Source organism: Ovis aries, chromosome 15 (assembly GCF_016772045.2).
Source record: "Ovis aries strain OAR_USU_Benz2616 breed Rambouillet chromosome 15, ARS-UI_Ramb_v3.0, whole genome shotgun sequence".
Lineage (NCBI taxonomy): Eukaryota > Metazoa > Chordata > Mammalia > Artiodactyla > Bovidae > Ovis > Ovis aries.
This window is the reverse complement of record NC_056068.1, coordinates 47,286,349-47,306,646: the sequence shown is the minus strand read 5'-3', so window position 1 is coordinate 47,306,646 and position 20,298 is coordinate 47,286,349. Positions and strand designations below refer to the sequence as shown.

The 20,298-nt window shown below is 39.3% G+C and overlaps 1 protein-coding gene and 1 pseudogene across 1 annotated transcript; both read left to right on the top strand.

The window, feature by feature from the left end:
- Nucleotides 1–1,403: 1,403 nt before the first annotated feature.
- LOC105614127 (tripartite motif-containing protein 5-like) lies at nt 1,404–4,363 on the top strand (annotated as a pseudogene).
- Nucleotides 4,364–17,752: 13,389 nt separating this feature from the next.
- Nucleotides 17,753–18,694, top strand: LOC101102419 (olfactory receptor 52H1-like). The gene has a single exon (XM_004016230.5). It carries the CDS (start codon nt 17,753–17,755, stop codon nt 18,692–18,694), a length of 942 nt encoding a protein of 313 aa, XP_004016279.3.
- Nucleotides 18,695–20,298: the final 1,604 nt, after the last annotated feature.

Here is a 20,298-nt window from a genome sequence, read left to right as displayed (position 1 = left end):
TTTGTTGATATTATTCCCATTGCTAGCATATAATTTTTTTTTTGTGGTAAATAATATTTTTTTTTAATATTTTTTTTTTAGTTTTTATTTTTAAATTTTAAAATCTTTAATTCTTACATGCATTCCCAAACATGAACCCCCCTCCCACCTCCCTCCCCATAACATCTTTCTGGGTCATCCCCATGCACCAGCCCCAAGCAGCTAGCATATAATTTGTCAATGATAATTAGTTGAATGATGCTGCCTATTATTCTTCATCTGTTTCTATATTTTTTTTAATGTATCTGACATGTGTGATCTTATGAGTATATACACTATATCTCTCCCCACAATCCACAGGCATGTCACATCTTCAGACTTCTACCAATGTGCTTGGCACATTTCCAAATCTGAATTTGCATACTCAAGACTTCCCCAAAACTCTCAGCAGCTCTGATGTCCTCACTTCTTTACACCCACCTCTGTATTGCTCTGGGTATCACTGGGTCCATGAAGTTATCTGCATTTGATTAACTGAGTGGAAGAGGAGATAGGCCTCTGAAGGAGGATCTCAAATACATGAAGTTCATCTCTATTCTTTGTATTTCAGATGTGTGATATTTATGTCACTATTTCTAGTTGCACATCTGATAGAAGCTTTGCTCCCTCTGTATACACAAGCACGTTGTCATATATGATGACGATAGAAATAATTGCAAAGGTAAAGTAAATGATGGCAGTGATTACATTGTAAACAACTTAGAGCACGTCTTTATTATGAGAGAATATGTAAGGAAAGGGTTTATTGAAGTATGAGAGAGAGTTATATGAAAATCAGGGCTACCATTCCATGTAAGACCAGGTATGTATGCCCAAAGGCATAAGTGGTTTCAACCTATTCATACTGAGGATAATTTTGGGGCATAGGAATGAAAAAGCAGGATAGACGGTGAATCATACAAGTATCTTGGTAGAAAATGTCTCAGATCACCCTTTCGTTTAGTAAAATGAAATAATAAAAATCATTACATACATAAAGATGGAATTTGTCATGTGATATGAAAGAGTAGAGTGCTTAAAATTATCAAAAAATGTTCTTTTCACCAGGTCATCAAGCTCTTTCCTTTGTTTTTTCACATTTTCTTTTTTGTCCTTCAGTAACTTGGTTTTGGACTGTACTTGATTTATAGCCTGTTAGTATCATGTACAGAGAAGGCAATGGCACCCCACTCCAGTACTCTTGCCTGGAGAATCCCAGGGACGGGGGAGCCTGGTGGGCTGCCGTCTATGGGGTCGCACAGTCGGACACGACTGAAGCGACTTAGCAGTAGCAGCAGCAGTATCATGTATGTCTACCTTTCTTACTCTCCCCCTTTTAACATTCCCAGTCATGCAGGGATCTGTAAGCAAGAGAACCCATAGAAGCCAGGAGAGGTAGGAGCAGGCAAACAGCTGTCATGGCTTCAGTAATCCTGGTGAACCTACAGTAGGAAGTGACCTGCCCCATTTGCCTGGAGCTTCTGACAGAACCCTTGAGCCTTGACTGGCCACAGCTTCTACCAAGCCTGCATCACTACAAACAACAAGGAGTCAAATATTGGCCAAGAGGGAGAGAGTAACTGCCCTGTGTGCAGATTCAATTATGAGCCTGGGAACCTGCGGCCTAATAGGCATGAGGCCAGCATAGTGCAGAAGTTCAGCGAGGTCAAGGGGAGCCTGGAGGAGCAAGACAGAAATCTCTGCACCACTGAAACTCCTACTCTTCCGTTGGAAGATGGGAAGCTCATTCCCTGGCTTTGCGAGTGGTCCCAGGAGCACCGTGGTCACCACACATTCCTCATGGAGGAGGTTGCCCAACAGTAGCAGGTAAGAGACCAGAATGGAGGGAAGAAAGGCCAGAAAATGATACCTAAGGGGAAATCTTGACATTGGACTTTACCTGGTCACCATGGACCTAAGGCCTGTGATTCTGTCTTTCCCATGTTGTTGTTCAGTCACTAAGCCTTGTCCCGCTCTTTGCAACCCCAAGGACCGCAAGCATGCCAGGCCCATCTGTCTGCCATCATCTCCCAGAGTGTGACTGTTTATGGAATTCTCATGGAGTGGTTTGCCATTCTCTCTTCTAGCGGACCATATTTTGTCAGAACCCTTTACTATGACCCATCCACCTTGGGTGGCCCTGCACTGCGTGGCTCATAGATTCATTGAGTTACACAGCCCTTTCACCATGACAAGGCTATGATCCCTGAAGAGGATATTCTCCACCGTGAACTGCTCTCTTCTTCTTTTTCTTTCATTCTAATATCTGAAAAACATTTCTGTACACTCACCCGCTTACAAAGTAATAGCCCTACATACAGATTCTTAGTCAGAAGTAGACATTCATGCATCTTGTGTTAATAAGTGGAGATCTCTGCCCAGGAGAAGTTCTCGTTACCCCATTGAACAGGAAGGAAACTAGGACATTGGGAAGACTGAGGTATACTTTTTCCCTGCTCTAGAACCAGGTTTCTTCTAGAACAAAGAGAACCAGTCTTCTTTCTGGTGAGAGAAGATGGTGATTTCTATCTCTTGAGTTGTAAAGAACACATTCTCCACCTCAGTATTTTTTCTTTCTTTTTTTTTTTTTTAGTTTTAGTTTTTTATTTTTTAAATTTTAAAATCAAAAATCATATTCTAATTGCTGTTCTCAGTTTATGTAAAGTTTATTTATTTATTTATTGGAAATCAGCCTGATTCCTCCACCATTTATCCTCTACAGTCTTGCTAGGAAGGCCCTTTCTTGACACTGATGTGATTCTTTTCTCACAGAAAATGCTCCAGTCATATCTGGAGAGGTTGAAAAGGGAGAAGCAGGAAGCTGAGAAGATGGGATTTGACTTCAGAAAAGAGATATCTACCTGGAAGGTAAGAGGAGAAGCTTCCTGAGGAAGTTAGATAGATATCTTGGCAGGACCTTGGGTTGATCTCAAGGTGCTGCCTTCTTCTTTGTTCCCTGACAGTTAAGTTATTTGACTAGGCCTTTTCTTCATCCTTTCCTGATAAAAGTGGTGGCTGAAAAGAGAACATATCACAAATGGCCACAGATATTTGGAGGGAGATATTCTTATAGAGGGACTCTCTGATGAGGATGACAAGCAAATTTCATTTTCCATTCTTGTCATGTGTTTTAACCTTTGACTCTCAGAAGACATCTGGCAATGGCTCATGGCTTTGTCCTTGGGGTTCAACTTTTTGGCAGAGGGTGGTGGAAGGGGATCAGGAGTAATGCAGAGAAGCATGAGCATCCTGGACAGATGTGTGAAGCCTGCCCACACCCAGGGATCCCGTTTGGCTCTGAGTTGTCCTCAGCAACTTGGGGCAGATTTGGGGCCATAGTTTTGAAGTCAAATAGAAAAAAATGGGCAAAGTCAGTTTCACCATGAATTGCTCTGCTCCTCTTTCTCATTCCTGAAGAATCGAGTATAACATGAGACAAAATGTCCAGGCAAAGTTTAAAAAACAGAGTGATCCTGGACAGTGAGGACCTGAAGGGACTGCAAAAGTTGAGAAATGAAGAGTAAGTTGGTTTACAGAACATAGCAAATTCTGAGAATGAGCTGGTCCAGTAGAGTCAATTGGTGAGAGATCTCATCTCAGATCTGGAGCATCATTTGCAGGGATCAGCAATGGAGATGCTGCAGGTAAGACTTGGAAAGAAGTCTGAGGATCCAAGGTATGAAAAAAAATGAAGACTAAGTTTTCATCTCTTCTGTGTTGCTATGCTCTTCGTGGTGTTGTCAGTAAGGTTGTTTTGGGCCTCCAGTACCCCTTCTTGGCATCTATTTCAGAGGTTTTAAGAATAAGTGAAGGCATGAATTGAATGCAAGAATAATGGGGAAATTTTCATTTTTTTAATGTGCCAATTTCCCTGTAAATATTTGATTGTGGAGAGAAGATTCACTGTGTTTGGAGGTTTTCTAAAGGCCCCTGTTATCTGTGATCTAGTGTTAAGCATTTATTGGATGCTTCTTCACGATGCAGCTTGGTCATAGACAAATATACCTCAGATTCCAAGAGGCTTTTTTTCTCCATTCAATGTGTTGAGATTTCCTCCCTCTTTCTCTATTTCCGAAGAAAGTTTTTGAAGGATTGCTATTTATTCTCTAAATATTCAATGGAATTAACTATTGAACTATCTCACTCTGGGTGTTTTCTATTGAAAGGGTTTAAAATATCTTGCTTGTGTTAGGATCATTTAGATTTTTTTTACAGTCCTTGAGTCAGTTATTCTATGCCTTGTAGAAAGTTGTCTATTCTAAGTTGCCTGATTTGTAAGCATACAGTTGGTTATAACAATCCTCTATTATCCCTTTAATTTATATAATAATCACAATAATGTCTTTTATTCCTGATTTTGGTGATTTGCTTTTTCACTTTTTTTGGTCACTTTAGCTATGCTTTGTTAATTTATTGATCTTTTTAAAAAACATTGTTTTAGTTATTTTGTTTTTAAGCTTTCTTTTTTTGTTTATTTTAAACTTTCTTATTCATTTATTTCTCTGTTACATTTATTTTTTTCTTTGTGTGTGTTTTTGTGTGTGTTGGGGTGTGGGTGGGTGGGTGTGCTGGTTTAATTTGCTCTTTCTTTCTGTTTATTGAATTGGAAACTTATCACTGATTTGGGACCATCTCTTCTGATATAGGGTTTGATGATATAAGTATATTTAACATTTCACATATTTTGATTGTTTAGTTTTAATTTTCATTCAGCTCAACATACACTCAAATTTCCTTCACAGTTTTCTTTTTCTTTAAATTTTGTTTGTTTGTTAAAACTTGGATATTTTAAAATATGTGGTTAATAAGAGAATACTTGGTGATTTCTGAGTTTAACATCTGTTGCGGATTTCAATTTTAATTCTGACATAACTAGAGAACAACTTGTGCATGGGTGCTTGCTCATTCGGGACTAACTCTTTGCAACCCTAAAGACTGTAATCCACCAGGCTCTTCTGTCCGTGGGATTTCCCAAGCAAGAACACTGGAGTGGGTGGCCATTTCCTTCTCCAGGGGATCCTCCTGACCCAGAGATTGAACCCGAGTCTGCTGTGTCTCCTGCACTGCAGATGAATTCTTTACCACTGAGCCACCAAGGAAGCCCATTAGAGAATATATATTTTTTATTATTTCAAGCTTATAAATTTACTGACACTTGTTTATGGCCTAAAGTACTGTATACCAGAGAAAATTTTATTATGAATTTGAAAATATTGTATGTTTCTCATTCGTTGAGTAAAATTATCTTTATATCTCAGTTAGGTCAACTTGGTTGATAGTATTGTATGTGTCTTCAATATATTTGATGGTTTGTATAAGCTGTTATCTTATTGACAGTGAGCTATTGAAATATGCAACTATTATTATTGAATTGTGTATTTCTCCTTTTATTTTTGCTTCAAGTACTTTGAAGCTCTGCTGTTCCGTGCATCTGTATTTATAACTGTTGTATATTTTTGATGTAGTGAATATTTTATAATTATAAAATTTCCCTCTCATCTTCCCATAATATTAATCTTGAAGTACTTTATCTAATATTAATGTAAATCTTTGATCTATTCTTTTTTATTTCTGCTTGCATTTCAAGCATGGTATATATTTTTCTATCTTTTTTAACTTTGCCCTTTTTGTACCTTGACTATATCTCTTGTAAATAGCAAGAAATGAATTTTGCTTTTTATCCAGTTCAACAAATCTCTGATTTCAATTGAGGCATTTATGCATGACATTTAATGTAATTGTTGATGTGACTGTGTTTAAATTTACTATTTTACTGTTTGCTTTCTATGTGGCTATTGTAATTTTCATTCTTTTTCTCCTTAACTAGCTTATTTTGTATTAAACGAATATAAACTAGTATAACGTTTTGTTTCCCTGTGTTCATGGTGGTATTTTTTCAGTTTTTTTTCCCCTACTGGTTGGTCTAGTGATTAAAATGTGTTTCCTATCTTATCTAGATCTACTTTAGACTAATATTAACTTAGTTTCAAAAAAATCAAAACTTTCTTCAGCATCCCTTCATTTCCTTTCTGCAACAATGTAGCGATCTTTTTAATATGAGCATCTGATTCTGTGCAGGCAAATGCCTGCAGGAATCTGCACATTTTGCAACATCTGGGAAGAGAAGCTCTCTTCATCTGGAGTTTATATCAGGATGTTTGTGTTTCCTGTATAAACTGAGAAAAAGAATCAATATAGGTCAAAAAAGTAGAATTGGAGAAAGACACAGATCAGATTCTGAGGACCGTGTTTGAGTTTCAAAATTAAACTTTGATTAAAGTGGTGACTGCTTCCCCTGCTCCAATCCTGTATTCTTTCTCTACTTATTCTAGTCTAATTTGATTTTTGTCATGTACACGAAAGAGCCCTAATGTAGAAAGTTTTTTTTGTTTTGTTTTGTTTTGTTTTTAATTCAGGTGTTGTCATAGATTTTGGTGACATGGGGAAAGTAAATTCGCAGTAAAGGAGACTAAATAAAGTGGTACATACTGGTTAAAATAAATAAAATATTAAATGTGGTGATTAAGAAGATTACATGTCTAAAAAATGTTAAGCATCTGGACTAAACAGACTCAATAGAGACTAAACTGCAAGTAAATGCCCCCAGGTTTTAGAAAATGAGTGTATATTGGTTCGGTTCAATTCTGTCGCTCGGTCGGGTCCGCCTCTTTGTGACCCCATGAAACGCAGCATGCCAGGCCTCCCTGTCCATCACCAGCTCCTGGTGTCTACACAAACTCATGTTCATTGAGTCGGTGATGCCATCCAGTCATCTCATCCTTTGTCATTCCCTTCTCCTCCTGCCTTCAATCTTTCCCAACATCAGGGTCTTTTCAAATGAGTCAGATCTTCAGGTGGCCAGAGTACTGGAGTTTCAACTTCAACATTAGTCCTTCCAGTGAACACCCAGGACTGATTTCCTTTAGGATGGACTGGTTGGATCTCCTTGCAGTCCAAGGGACTCTCGAGAGTCTTCTCCAACACTACAGTTCAAAAGCATCAGTTCTTCAGTGCTCAGCTTTCTTTATAGTCCAACTCTCACATCCATACATGACCACTGGAAAAACCACAGCCTTGACTAGACAGACCTTTGTGTATATTGATAACTTTATGGAAATGGGTTACAAGAAAGGAGACAACAAGTTGCATATTAGATATCCTAAGTTACTGTTTCCTGTGGCTTATTTACTACTAAATATATTAATATATATTTAAGAGACAAAGGTGAGTAGAAATAAAAGAGTTGGAAATCAACTGCACATGTGTATGCTGAATTTAATGGAGTGGAAGAGATTGTTAATTGTATACAAAATGAGAAGAGAGACACCTGTAAAGTACCTACATGGATATATTTGTTTGCTTGTACCCTCAATGAAAGCCATATGAATAGCTTGAGGAATATTAGAATTATATAGGATTATGTATTCATCTTTGATTCTCGAAAGCTTGGTTTAATGCTCAGCACAAAATTTGTATACCACTTCAATTTTGTTTAATAAATGATAGAATCATGAATTATTCAAATCATCTCTTGGGTCACCAGAATTATAGGCTTCTTGTTTTTCCCATAAATATGTCTCATTTCCACATACTAGAAGCCTCGTGCTTCCACAGAGGTTGGAGATTTTTTACCTTTTTAGAAATCTGACAACATCACATTCTGGAATGATTGGCCTCATTCTTGTATTTACTTTCTGGCTCTCACATTGAAACCATCTCTATTTCCACAATCAAGGGCTGATGGGGATGTAATAAGCTTTTTAAGTGGGGGCACCTATCACTTTTTGACTCATATTTTCTTTTTTCTCAGTTGGATGTGAATGGCATCATGAAAACATATGGGAAGCCAGAGATGGTCCTTTTATACTGGTAAAATAATTTAAAGCTAATAGAGTTATCTGGTGTGTAATTAGGATAAAACAATGCTCAAGGCAGAAAAACAGAGTATATATTTAGCTTAGATTTCTGTTCACAAATCGTGACTAGATTGTTCTGTAAACTTTGAAAGGAAGTTGAAGAGTTTGGGTCAGGGCCAGTATTAGGAATAAGATATTGCAGTATCAAAACCCTGTGACTTCATAAATTTAACTCACACTGTGTGTAACTATGTAACTCAGGTTCCCATATTTAGTATGTGCTTGGCTTATCATGTGGAGGTTGAGTCTTTACCTGTGAAGAACCTAGAATTAGAGACAACTCCTTTATATTTAACTTTCTGCTCTGGGAATAAAAGAGATACAGTTTTCCTTTATCTTTCTGTTCAGATTCCCCCCAAAACAGGCTTGAATCTTAAGGAATATTTTGGCTTTGATGCAAAGAGTTGATTCATCTTAGCCACATAATTTAGGTGCCAGAATGGAAAAGTACCATCCATGTGTCTGAATTTGCACCAATGTGTCAGCATCAGACTCTTTACAAACACGTGAGATTCAGCCCACTCTTCATTTAGTGTTCATAATGTCTTATTTTCCAGTGATTTGTAATTATTCCCAGCGATCATGAAATATGCTGTTCTGAGAACCACCCTATAAGGGAGCAGCCTTTGAAGATTTGGAGACTCTAGACTGTGTCTCATACCAGATATGTCACAAACACCCAGGAGCCTGATCCAGCTACATCACATTCTGACATCTTCCTGGGAACACATATCTATGCAGTGATCCCACAAATGAAGTTTTTTAGGTACCAAAATTTTGTTAAATTTATCATTTCATATAATTTCATATTATCTCAAGGAGGAAGAGAGGGAGAGGTTAATGATTTCATTTTGAAAAGAAAACTGTCTTTCTGACAGGTAAAGATTATCTCAAATCACCTAAAGGTAGCTGGGACATGAGCACATTTCTTCTGGCTCCAAGGTCAGGCACCCACTCTTCCCTTTCCAAGGGTTTCCAAGAAGACAGTTCAAGTGCATAAATGGAGTAGAAGTAAAACTCAACAGTGTGGGGATCAATTTTTGTTTTCTCCAAGGGTGAGACCTTGACTCTGAAGTAGCCAGAAACTTTCCCAAAGGAAGAGGGGAGAGTATTTTGAGCTCCTGATTTGACAAACATACTATGAGTGTTTAATGGTGAGGCATGCTGCCCCAGAGGGTGTCTGTGGGATTCATGTGATGGAGAAAAACTTAGAAGACTCCATTTCTAAGTGTGGTAGGGAGAGGGAAGCCAGACACTATGTGCTGATGATATGATTGTTTCTATGGGGAGTGACCAGAAACTTGGTTCATCCTCTCTTTTACCAGTTCACTACTTCACCATAATCTGGAAGAAAATAGATTATAGTGCTTATTCCTTTGCTTATATTGTGGATTTTTAAAAATCATTTCAGAGCTAACAGATGTACACTACTGAGATAAGGAAATAAGGAGACAGTATTATCAAGCCGCCTTGTTCTCAGCATCTTTCAGAATTTTTCATTTTCTAGTTGGTCTCATGTTTTGAGACCCATGTTTTCCCTCCCAACACAACAAACATTGTCTTTGCACTGAAGTTACTCTATAGATCCCGTTCAAAGTGTCTGAAATAAAACGACATCATCGCGCTAACCCAAAAGTGAAAGTGAAAGTTGCTCAGTCCTGTCCGACTCTTTGTGAGCCCATGGACTCTACAATCCACGGAATTCTCCAGGCCAGAATACTGGAGTGTGTAGCCTTTCCTTTCTCCAGGGGATTTTCCCAACCCAGGGATTGAACCAAGGTCTCCCACATTGCAGATCAGATCTTTACAAGCTGAGCCACAAGGGAAGCCCGCCCTAACCCAACCCAACCCAACTCAACTCTATGATATTACCATAGTTCACATGACCCTCCATAATCCCACTACTGCTGCTGCTGCTGCTGCTGCTAAGTCGCTTCAGTCATGTCCGACTCTGTGTGACCCCACAGACGGCACATAATCCCACAGGTAAATCAAATATTGCTATTTCTGTGAATCAGAACGTAACATTTCTGCACAATAGGAGATAACACCTGTCAATGGGATATAACTGATTGCCAAGGTCATAACTGATTGTCCAAAATAGTCCCTAGCATTGTGGTCAATTAATCTATGGCAAAAGAGGCAACCATATACAATGGAGAAAAAAGCAGTCTATTCAATAATTGGTGCTGGGAAAAACTGGATCAGTTCAGTTGAGTCGCTCAATCATGTCCAACTCTTTGGGACCCCATGAATTGCAGCATGCCAGGCCTCCCTGTCCATCACCAACTCTAGGAGGTCACTCAGACTCAGGTCCATCAAGTCAGTGATGCCATCCAGTCATCTCATCCTTGACTGTCCCCTTCTCCTCCTGCCCCCAATCCCTCCTAGCATCAGAGTCTTTTCCAATGAGTCAACTCTTCGCATGAGATGGCCAAAGTACTGGAGTTTCAGCTTCAGCATCATTCCCTGCAAAGAAATCCCAGGGCTGATCTCCTTCAGAATGGACTGGTTGGATCTCCTTGCAGTCCAAGGGACTCTCAAGAGTCTTCTCCAACACTACAGTTCAAAAGCATCAATTCTTCGACACTCAGCTTTCTTCACAGTCCAACTCTCACATCCATACATGACCACTGGAAAAACCATAGCCTTGACTAGACAGACCTTTGTTGGCAAAGTAATGCCTCTGTTTTTGAATATACTATCTAGGTTGGTCATAACTTTTCTTCCAAGGAATAAGTGTCTTTTAATTTCATGGCTGCCATCACCATCTGCAGTGATTTTGGAGCCCCCCAAAATAAAGTCTGACACTGTTTCCACTGTTTCCCCATCTATTTCCCATAAAGTGATGGGACCAGATGCCATGATCTTCGTTTTCTGAATGTTGAGCTTTAAGCCAACTTTTTCACTCTCTACTTTCACTTTCATCAAGAGGCTTTTTAGTTCCTCTTCACTTTCTGCCATAAGGGTGGTGTCATCTGGTTATCTGAGGTTCTTGATATTTCTCCCGGCAATCTTGATTCCAGCTTGTGCTTCTTCCAGCCCAATGTTTCTCATGATGTACTCTGCATAGAAGTTAAATAAGCAGGGTGACAATATACAGCCTTGACATACTCCTTTCCCTATTTGGAACCAGTCTGTTGGTCCATGTCCAGTTCTAACTGTTGCTTCCTGACCTGCATACAGGTTTCTCAAGAGGCAGGTCAGGTGGTCTGGTATTCCCATCTCTTTCAGAATTTTCCACAGTTTATTGTGATCCACACAGTCAAAAGCTTTGGCATAGTCAATAAAGCAGAAATAGATGTTTTTGGAACTCTCTTGCTTTTTCGATGATCCAACGGATGTTGACAATTTGATCTCTGGTTCCTCTGCCTTTTCTAAAACCAGCTTGAACATCTGGAAGCTCACGGTTCACGTATTACTGAAGGCTGGCTTGGAGAATTTTGAGCATTACTTTACTAGCATGCGAGATGAGTGCAACCGTGCAGCAGTTTGAGCATTCTTTGGCATTACCTTTCTTTGGGATTGGAATGAAGACTGACCTTTTCCAGTCCTGTGGCCATAGTTGAGTTTTCCAAGTCTGCTGGCATATTGAGTGCAGCACTTTCACAGCATCATCTTTCAGGATTTGAAACAGCTCAACTGTAATTCCATCACCTCTGCTAGCTTTCTTCGTAGTGATGCTTTCTAAGGCCCACTTGACTTCACATTCCAGGATGTCTTACATATAAAAGAATGAAGTTAGAACACTTTCTCATATACAAAAATAAACTCCTAATGGATTAAAGACTAACAATAAGACTTGAAACCTTAAAAATATCAGAAAAAACCCATAAGCAGAACACTGACAAATTGTAGCGATATTTTGGGGGGATCTGTTCTGGGGCTTCCAAGGTGATGCAGTGGTAAAGAATCTTCAGGAATGCAAGAGATGTGGGTTCAACTCCTGGGTGGGGAAGATCCCTTGAAGTAGGAAATGGCAATCCTCTCCAGTATTCTTGCTTGGAAAATGTCATGGACAGAGGCATCTGGCAGGCTACAGTCCATTGGGATCACATGGCTGAGCTACTGAGCACTCCTAAGTCAAAAGGAAAAAAAAACAAAAACAAAAACAAAAATAAACAAATGAGACCTAACTTAAAACTTTTTGTAGCAAAGGGAACTATTGACAAAATGAAATACAAACTAGAAATAAGAGAAGATTTTTACAAATTATATGTCTGATAAGGTATTAATATCCAAAATGTATTAATATAGGCAGCTCATACAACTCGATATCAAAACAATCCAATTAAAAAGTAGCAGAAACTATTTTTAGGGCAGCAAAGGAGACACAGAAAGAACAGACTTGTGGACACTGGGGAAGGAGAGGGTGGGATGAATTGCGAATGGCATTGAAACATACACATTACCATATGTAAAATAGAAAGCTACTGGGAATTTGCTGTATGATGCAGGGAGTGCAAACCAGGTGCTCTGTGATAACCTTGAGGGGTGGTATGGAGTAGGTGGGAGGGAGATTCAAGCGAGGTGGGGGGAAGGAGGGACGTGTATATACCTATGGCTGATACATCTTGATGTGTGGCAGAAACCAACACAACATTGAAAAGCAATTATCCTCCGATTTAAAATAAATCACATGTAAAAAACACAAATGAGCACAAAACCTCAAGAGACATTTTTCAAAAGATACACAGCTGGCCAATAGGAACATGAAAAGGTGTACAACATTGTTAGTCATCAGAGAAATGTAAATTAAAACTACAATGAGATATCATGTCACCTTCACCAGAAAGGCTATCATCAAATAGAAGAGGAAGGCAGAAGAGAAAACTCAGAGTGAAATGTGAATATGGAACATTGCTGGCTTTGAAGATGGAGGAAAGGGACTAGATGCTAAAAAAAGTTAGTGAACAGATTACCTTCTAGAACTTTCAGAATGGAACACAGTCATCTTAATCCCTTGATTTTGGCCCAGTGACACATATGCAAGAATTTTGAATTAAAAAACTATAAGATAGTAAATTTGTGCTATTTTAAGCACAAATTTGTTTTAGCAGCTATAGGAAAAAAGTATTCCACATCCAACAACAAAAAAAAGTATTTGTATTTTTTAAGAACATATGGACATCTTAACCCATCAACTGTGTGGATCACAATAAACTGGAAAATTCTGAAAGAGATGGGAATACCAGCCCACCTGACCTGCCTCTTGAGAAATTTGTATGCAGGTCAGGAAGCAGCAGTTAGAACTGGACATGGAACAACAGACCGACTCCAAATAGGAAAAGGAGTACATCAAGGCTGTATATTGTCACCCTGCTTATTTAACTTCTATGCAGAGTACATCATGAGAAATGCTGGACTGGAAGAAACTCAAGCTGGAATCAAGATTGCTGGGAGAAATATCAAGAACCTCAGATAACCAGATGACACCACCCTTATGGCAGAAAGTGAAGAGGAACTAAAAGCCTCTTGATGAAAGTGAAAGTAGAGAGTGAAAAAGTTGGCTTAAAGCTCAACATTCAGAAAACGAAGATCATGGCATCTGGTCCCATCACTTCACGGGAAATAGATGGGGAAACAGTGGAAACAGTGTCGGACTTTATTTTTTGGGGGCTCCAAAATCACTGCAGATGGTGATGGCAGCCATGAAATTAAAAGACACTTACTCCTTGGAAGAAAAGTTATGACCAACCTAGATAGTATATTCAAAAGCAGAGACATTACTTTGCCGACTAAGGTATGTCTAGTCAAGGGAATGGTTTTTCCTGTGATCATGTATGGATGTGAGAGTTGGACTGTGAAGAAAGCTGAGCGCTGAAGAATTGATGCTTTTGAACTGTGGTGATGGAGAAGACTCTTGAGAGTCCCTTGGACTGCAAGGAGATCCAACCAGTCCATTCTGAAGGAGATCAGCCCTGGGATTTCTTTGCAGGGAATGATGCTGAAGCTGAAACTCCAGTACTTTGGCCACCTCATGCGAAGAGTTGACTCACTGGAAAGACTCTGATGCTGGGTGGGATTGGGGGCAGGAGGAGAAGGGGATGACAGAGGATGAGATGGCTGGATGGCATCACTGACTTGATGGACGTGAGTCTGAGTGAACTCCTGGAGTTGGTGATGGACAGGGAGGCCTGGCGTGCTGCAATTCATGGGGTCGCAAAGAGTTGGACACGACAGAGCGACTTAACTGAATCTGAATCCATTATTGAGAAAATCAAAAGACTACATTGATTTAGTCATATATCATATTTATTTTACTTATTATACAAATATACAGTATTATAAACATATAAAGTAGTTCCATATGAATGTATAGATTCCATGCATTCAAGTGTGTGTATGTGTTCTTGTAAGTTCAGAAATTGATTTTAAAGCTATCATGGTAATGCAAAGTGCCAGGAAGTTTAAAAATTTTTGGAAGAAAAGGTTGGAGCACTTATATTCCAATATCAAGACTAGAAAATTTTAAGTGTAAAGAAAAGTGAAAGTGTTAGTCACTCATTTGCATCTGACTCTGTGACCCCATGGACCGCAGTCCACCAGGCTCCTCTGTGGAATTTCCCAGACAAGAATACCAGAGTGGATTGCCATTTCCTTCTCCAGGGGATCTTCCCCACCCAGGGATTGAACCTGAGTCTCCCACATTGCAGGTAGACTCTACCAACTGAGTCATCAGGGAAGTTTTTAAGTGTAAACCTGCAATATTTATGCAAGTTTATACAATTAGACTAATTAATGAAAGTCAAAAGTACAGGAACATTCTTAGGCCTATGAGAATTCTGTCTCAACAGACTGAATTTTCTAGACTGAATCTCTCAGGGATCCAATAGCCACAGTGTACTGAAACCATCAAACTTCATTCCATCTCAAGGGAGAGAAGTTGATATGTTTGATTGTATTCCTTACCTGGCAATGGGAAATGGAGGGGATATAACCTATGTTGTTTCTCCTGGGGATATAAGAAAATGCATAAATGTTTTCTTTCAGCTCTTTCAGAATCTCCTCCAGCCTAAAATTTTGCTTTCTTCCTTTAAATTGAAATTTCCTACTATTTCTGTGAAGCAAGAGACAGAAGACAGAGCTTGGTGAGTTGAAAACTATAATCAACTAGAAAGAAGATAAATGCTACACTGGCTCTATGACCTTATCAAATAACATAGCCTTGAGTTTATTTAGTGTCCAAGTAGAGGCTGTGCCCTGGAGGACATGACTCTGGGAGGAAGATGTTCCCAAGTACTGTGACCGGTAATGGCAGGGGATTCATAAGCAAAGAAGAGGTCTCTGGGTAAAAGGCTGAGGTCAGTCAAATGATTTTGACTAAAGCAGCAGACCATGGTTTGGATGTTTCTTTTTTGACTCCCTTTTGTAGTTTTAATGATTAGGGGTTTATTTTCTCCTTTTATTATAATTTTTTTCCTGTGACCCTGAGGAAATGTGCTTCTTTTCAAGAGGCAGTAAATCTATCCTCCAAAGGACTGAGTTGCAATCTAGCTTAAATTTACAGTTACATTTCTGAGCTTTCTTGATCTATTTATTCTTCATGCTACAAGAGATGATGTTACCATCTTTTTAAGGGAGGATTTTGCAAGGTCTATTGTCCTCTTTATTCTAAAATGTTCAGTGCCTGTAGGACTTCAGTCTGCATCAGCTCTGGAGGAGTAATTTAGAATATATATTCTTGGGTTTCCCAGGTGGCTCAGCGATAAAGAACCCACCTGCAATGCAGGAGATCCGGGAAGATTCCACAGGCCCATGTGCCACAACTATTCAGTCTGCGCTCTAGAGCCCAGGAGCTGCCACTATTGAGCTCATCTGCTGCAACTGCTGAAGCCCGCACAACCTAGAGCCCACGCTCCACAAAAAGAGAAGCCATAGCAATGAGAAACCCGCAGGCTGAAACTGGAGGGTAGCCTCTGCTCTCCATAACTAGAGAAGAGCCCACACAGCAACAAACACCCAGCACAGTGAAAAATAAATAAAATGATTATTATGTTTTTAAAGCAAAGCAACCTTAAAAAAATAGAATATATTTAAGGGGCAGAGAGCTGTCTTTGGACAGTGGGGACTAGTTCCATTCCTCCTAAGTAGATATTTTGTTCACTTAAGCTAATCCAGGGCTCTTGCAACAACCAAAACCATCCCTATGAGAAGCTCACTATATAAAGCTTTGAGCAGGAGTAGGAAAGAGAGATCTCAAAATTCTACATGGCTCAATCCACTTCTGCCTCCTTGCCCACAAAACTCTAGAAAACTGACAAATACAATGATATAGAGCTGTTATAGCTTGTCCACAAAATCCACTTCCTTCCTTAAAATCTTTTTGAATGACTTTGTAAATATGTGATGGAGTATAAGAGCTAAACCTCTCCAAAACTGGCCCAAAGATGACTCAAGTTGTGCTGGGCCTTTCTGTTGCTGTGCTCCCTGGTCACAATGTTACTGATTCTCTTTTCAAAAGTACTTTATAAAATAATCACAGAATAGAGTTAAAACTCAAGTGATATTTCCAATGTTAAAGTCATCTTAAAGGCCAGCTCTATATGGGTAAAACTGAAGATTCCCAAAGATGGATTTGCAGTTCAAGTACTGGCAGATTAGAAAATGAAAACACTGATCAAAACTTTATTAGTCTTTATTTCATCTCTTGGAGGTGAAAATATACTCCACTTGACTTTGCCTAGGTTAAATCACTCTGGCTGATATCTAGTATGGAGGCATTCCCAGACCTCTGATGAGTAGAGGTGTCTCCCAGTTGATGTTAGGAAGCAGATCCTCCAAAGCTTAGGGCATTGCCCCTGAAGTCATAAATTATCCTCTGAGCTCACTGCTCTCTGAGTCACAGAAATGTTGCTCACTTGTCTTGCACATTTCCTGACAGATGCCTTCTCTTATGGGCTTCCCAGGTGGCACAGTGGTAAAGAATCTGCCTGCCAATGCAAGAGATACAGGAGACTCAAGTTTGATCCCCAGGTTGGGAAGATCCTTTAGAGTAGGTAATGCAACCTGCTCCAGTATTCTTGCTGGAATAATCCCATGGACAGTGGAGCCTGGTGGGCTACAGTTCATGGGGTAGCAAAGAGTCAGACATGACTGAGTACCCATCCCTTTTCTTAATAGTCACATCCCAGTAAGCATACCTTAATCTGAACTGTATTTCAATCTCTGTGTAACAAACCTCCCATAGTACACACAACACTGGAATATGTCCTTTCTTTTTCTCCTCCCCGTCATTATTTTTCAGCTACTTTATTGAAATACCTCAGATATTTTATCAAATCCAGTGTCTAAGTCATAATATTTACTCCTTACAGGTCAATTACTCCCTTTTTGTCTTGTCCCATCCCATTTAATAATTTTAATATTTTTCTATTTTCCCCTCTCTCTCTTCCTCTCTGTCTCCCTCATATGTCTCCTTTCTCCTCATACATAATTTATTTCTTCATTTGAACCTATGCCTATCCTAAATATTCTTCATTGGTTAAAGGGACATGATTATTTAGGTTTAATCATATGAAATTGCTGACCTACAAAAATAACTATTTCACATGGTTTATTAACAAATGCATAAAGAAATGAAGTGGGGCCAATGGCAAAGCAAAGGGGGCAATAACAAGTCAATTCTATAGATGCTAGTTCGTCCAGGGGAGAAGGTACTTCTCATAGAGGAACGCTGAATGTGACAGCTGCTGTCCTCAACAGCTCACCACCAGAGTGCTCACCACCAGGGTGGAATTGTTACCTTTCATGATATATTCTGACAACTGATTTGTCCTCAGGGCTCAAAAACCAGTGGATCCCAGACTGAAAAGACCATGTATAACTTGAGCTGTTACAATCCTGGCTCCTTTATCCTTGCTGGAATACCTGGCCTGGAGAAGTTTCATGTCTGGATTGGGATTCCCTTTTGTGCCATCTATGTTCTGGCTATTGTGGGCAATGGCACCCTCCTCCACCTCATTGTCGTTGAGGACAGCCTCCATGAGCCCATGTTTTTCTTCCTCTCTCTGCTGGCCACCACGGACCTCATCTTGTCTACTGCCACGGTGCCCAAACTGCTCAGTAACCTCTGGCTTGGCTCCCAGGAAATAACGTTCACTGGCTGTCTCACCCAAATGTTCTTCCTCCACTTCAGCTTTGTAGTGGACTCAGCCATCCTGCTGACTATGGCACTGGATCGCTATGTGGCCATCTGCTTCCCCTTGAGATACACCAGCGTCCTGGCTCCTCAGGTGATTATCAAGCTTGTGGTGGGCATTGTCGTGAGGAGTTTCTCGGTCATCTTGCCAGATGTCTTTCTGCTGAAGCGGTTGCCCTTCTGCGGAACACGAATCATCCCCCACACATACTGTGAGCATATAGGTGTTTCTCGGCTTTCCTCCGCTGACATCTCCATCAACATCTGGTATGGATTTTCAGTGCCTCTCATGACCGTTGTCTCAGATGTGATCTTTATTGCTGTCTCCTATATCTTCATCCTCCGTGCTGTCTTTCATCTTTCATCCCCGGGTGCCCGCCAAAAGGCACTCGGCACCTGTGGTTCCCATGTCTGTGTCATCCTCATGTTTTACACACCTGCCTTCTTCTCCATCCTCGCCCATCGCTTTGGGCACAGTGTACCTCGAAATCTGCTCATCTTATTTGCCAACCTCTACGTGGCCATCCCTCCTGCTCTAAATCCTATAGTGTATGGAGTGAAGACCAAGAAGATCCAGGACAAATTTGTTCTCCTCTTTACTTTGAAGAAGACACAATGAGTGGGGAGCATCACTGAAGGAGAAATTTAGGTAATACTGATAAGATAAAATTTTACATAACATGGGAAGACATAAAATAAAGCTGTAACTACTATTTACTCGAAATTTTAGAGCTCTACTCATGTAATAAACATATAAGCAGGAGGAAGAGGGGAGAAACAAAGTCTTTGGGACTTCTAGAAAATCAAAGATTTTCTTGATTTAGCTTTTCTTACCACTTGTATGGAGAAACTGATGATGGGTACAGAATAGCAGTAAGAGTAAGGTTTATATAGTTTCTATTCCCAATTTTGAGATTTGATGGCTAGATATTTCCTAACGTGCAGCCTACCCCTGTGTTTCCCAGTTTTTTAATCAAAGGCAAAGCCTCCTGCCTTTTTAACTAGCTATTAATTCTTTCTACTACAACTAACAAACTTAGGGCTTCACACTTCAGTTCTTGATTCTATACATTATTAATCCCTCCTCCTCTCTCCTTTATTGTTTTTACTTTGCTATTTTCCCTACCAATATCAGATGACAAAAAGTGGATTATCTTTTATATCTGTTTTCTTCAATTGAGTGCTCCAATAAAGTTTTCACTGCCCTTGGCCCATATTTTACAACTTTAATTTAATTTATACTAACTATATTTAACTTAAAAATTTATATTTGAATATTTAACTTAAAATTATTTTGAAAATATATTTAATTTAAAAATAACTTGAGAGAATATTAATTTATAAGGAAACAGAAACATGATTACCAAAAGACAAATAGAGGTTTAAGATCCAAACCCAAGTCTGTCTAATTCTGTGTTCTTTATCCCATTGCTTCTTGGATAGCTACTCACTGGACTGGGTCACAGTCTTCTGAAACTTAATTTTCCAAAACTGACCTGGAAATTCAGTAACTTTCTCTATAAAAAGTGTTCTTCTTTTCCTGTCTTTCTGTACTGGAAATAGCACCACTTCAAACCTGAATTCCAAAGCTGTGGTTTGTCTTTTATTTTTTCTATGTCATTGTCCAACAAAATGAACTCAGTATTTGAGTTGAATATTTGAGTTTGAAGAGCTTAAAAGCCATTACAGTGGGTATATACATCACATTCTCACCTTTATCATGGCCAGCTGCTCTGGATCCTTATCTATTACTTGTCTCTCTTGAGAGCCTTTCAAAATCATCCTTTTAAATGACTTCCAACCCTGTTCCATCCAAACCACTTGGTCTATAAAAGCCAAAGTGTTCATTTTACAAGTCAAATATGATGGTGTCACTTTGTGCACTGAAAGTCTTCAATAGTTCCATCATTTAGATATGAATAAGTATTGTCCTTAGGATCACTCCAGGGAATGGAAGACTAATAAAAGGAGCAATCTACCATGAAAATCAGAACCTTGCACTTAATTTACATTTATTCACACTTTATGTTTATTTTCATTTTATTTACACTTCCCTGACTCTTTGAGCAACTAATTTCAAACATGTTGTTTTTTTTTTTTTTCTTTTGGATTGTCATACTCAACATTCTGTTATTTTGGAAAACAAAACAAACTCATTGTGGGTAGAATGCGTGTTGGTTGGATTTGGATAGGAGTCATCTATTCTCTTAAGAAACTCTCCCA

What these genes read in the sequence shown, in the direction of transcription:
- LOC101102419 (XM_004016230.5), top strand. Translation starts at nt 17,753, where the DNA reads ATGTATAACTTGAGCTGTTACAATCCTGGCTCCTTTATCCTTGCTGGA.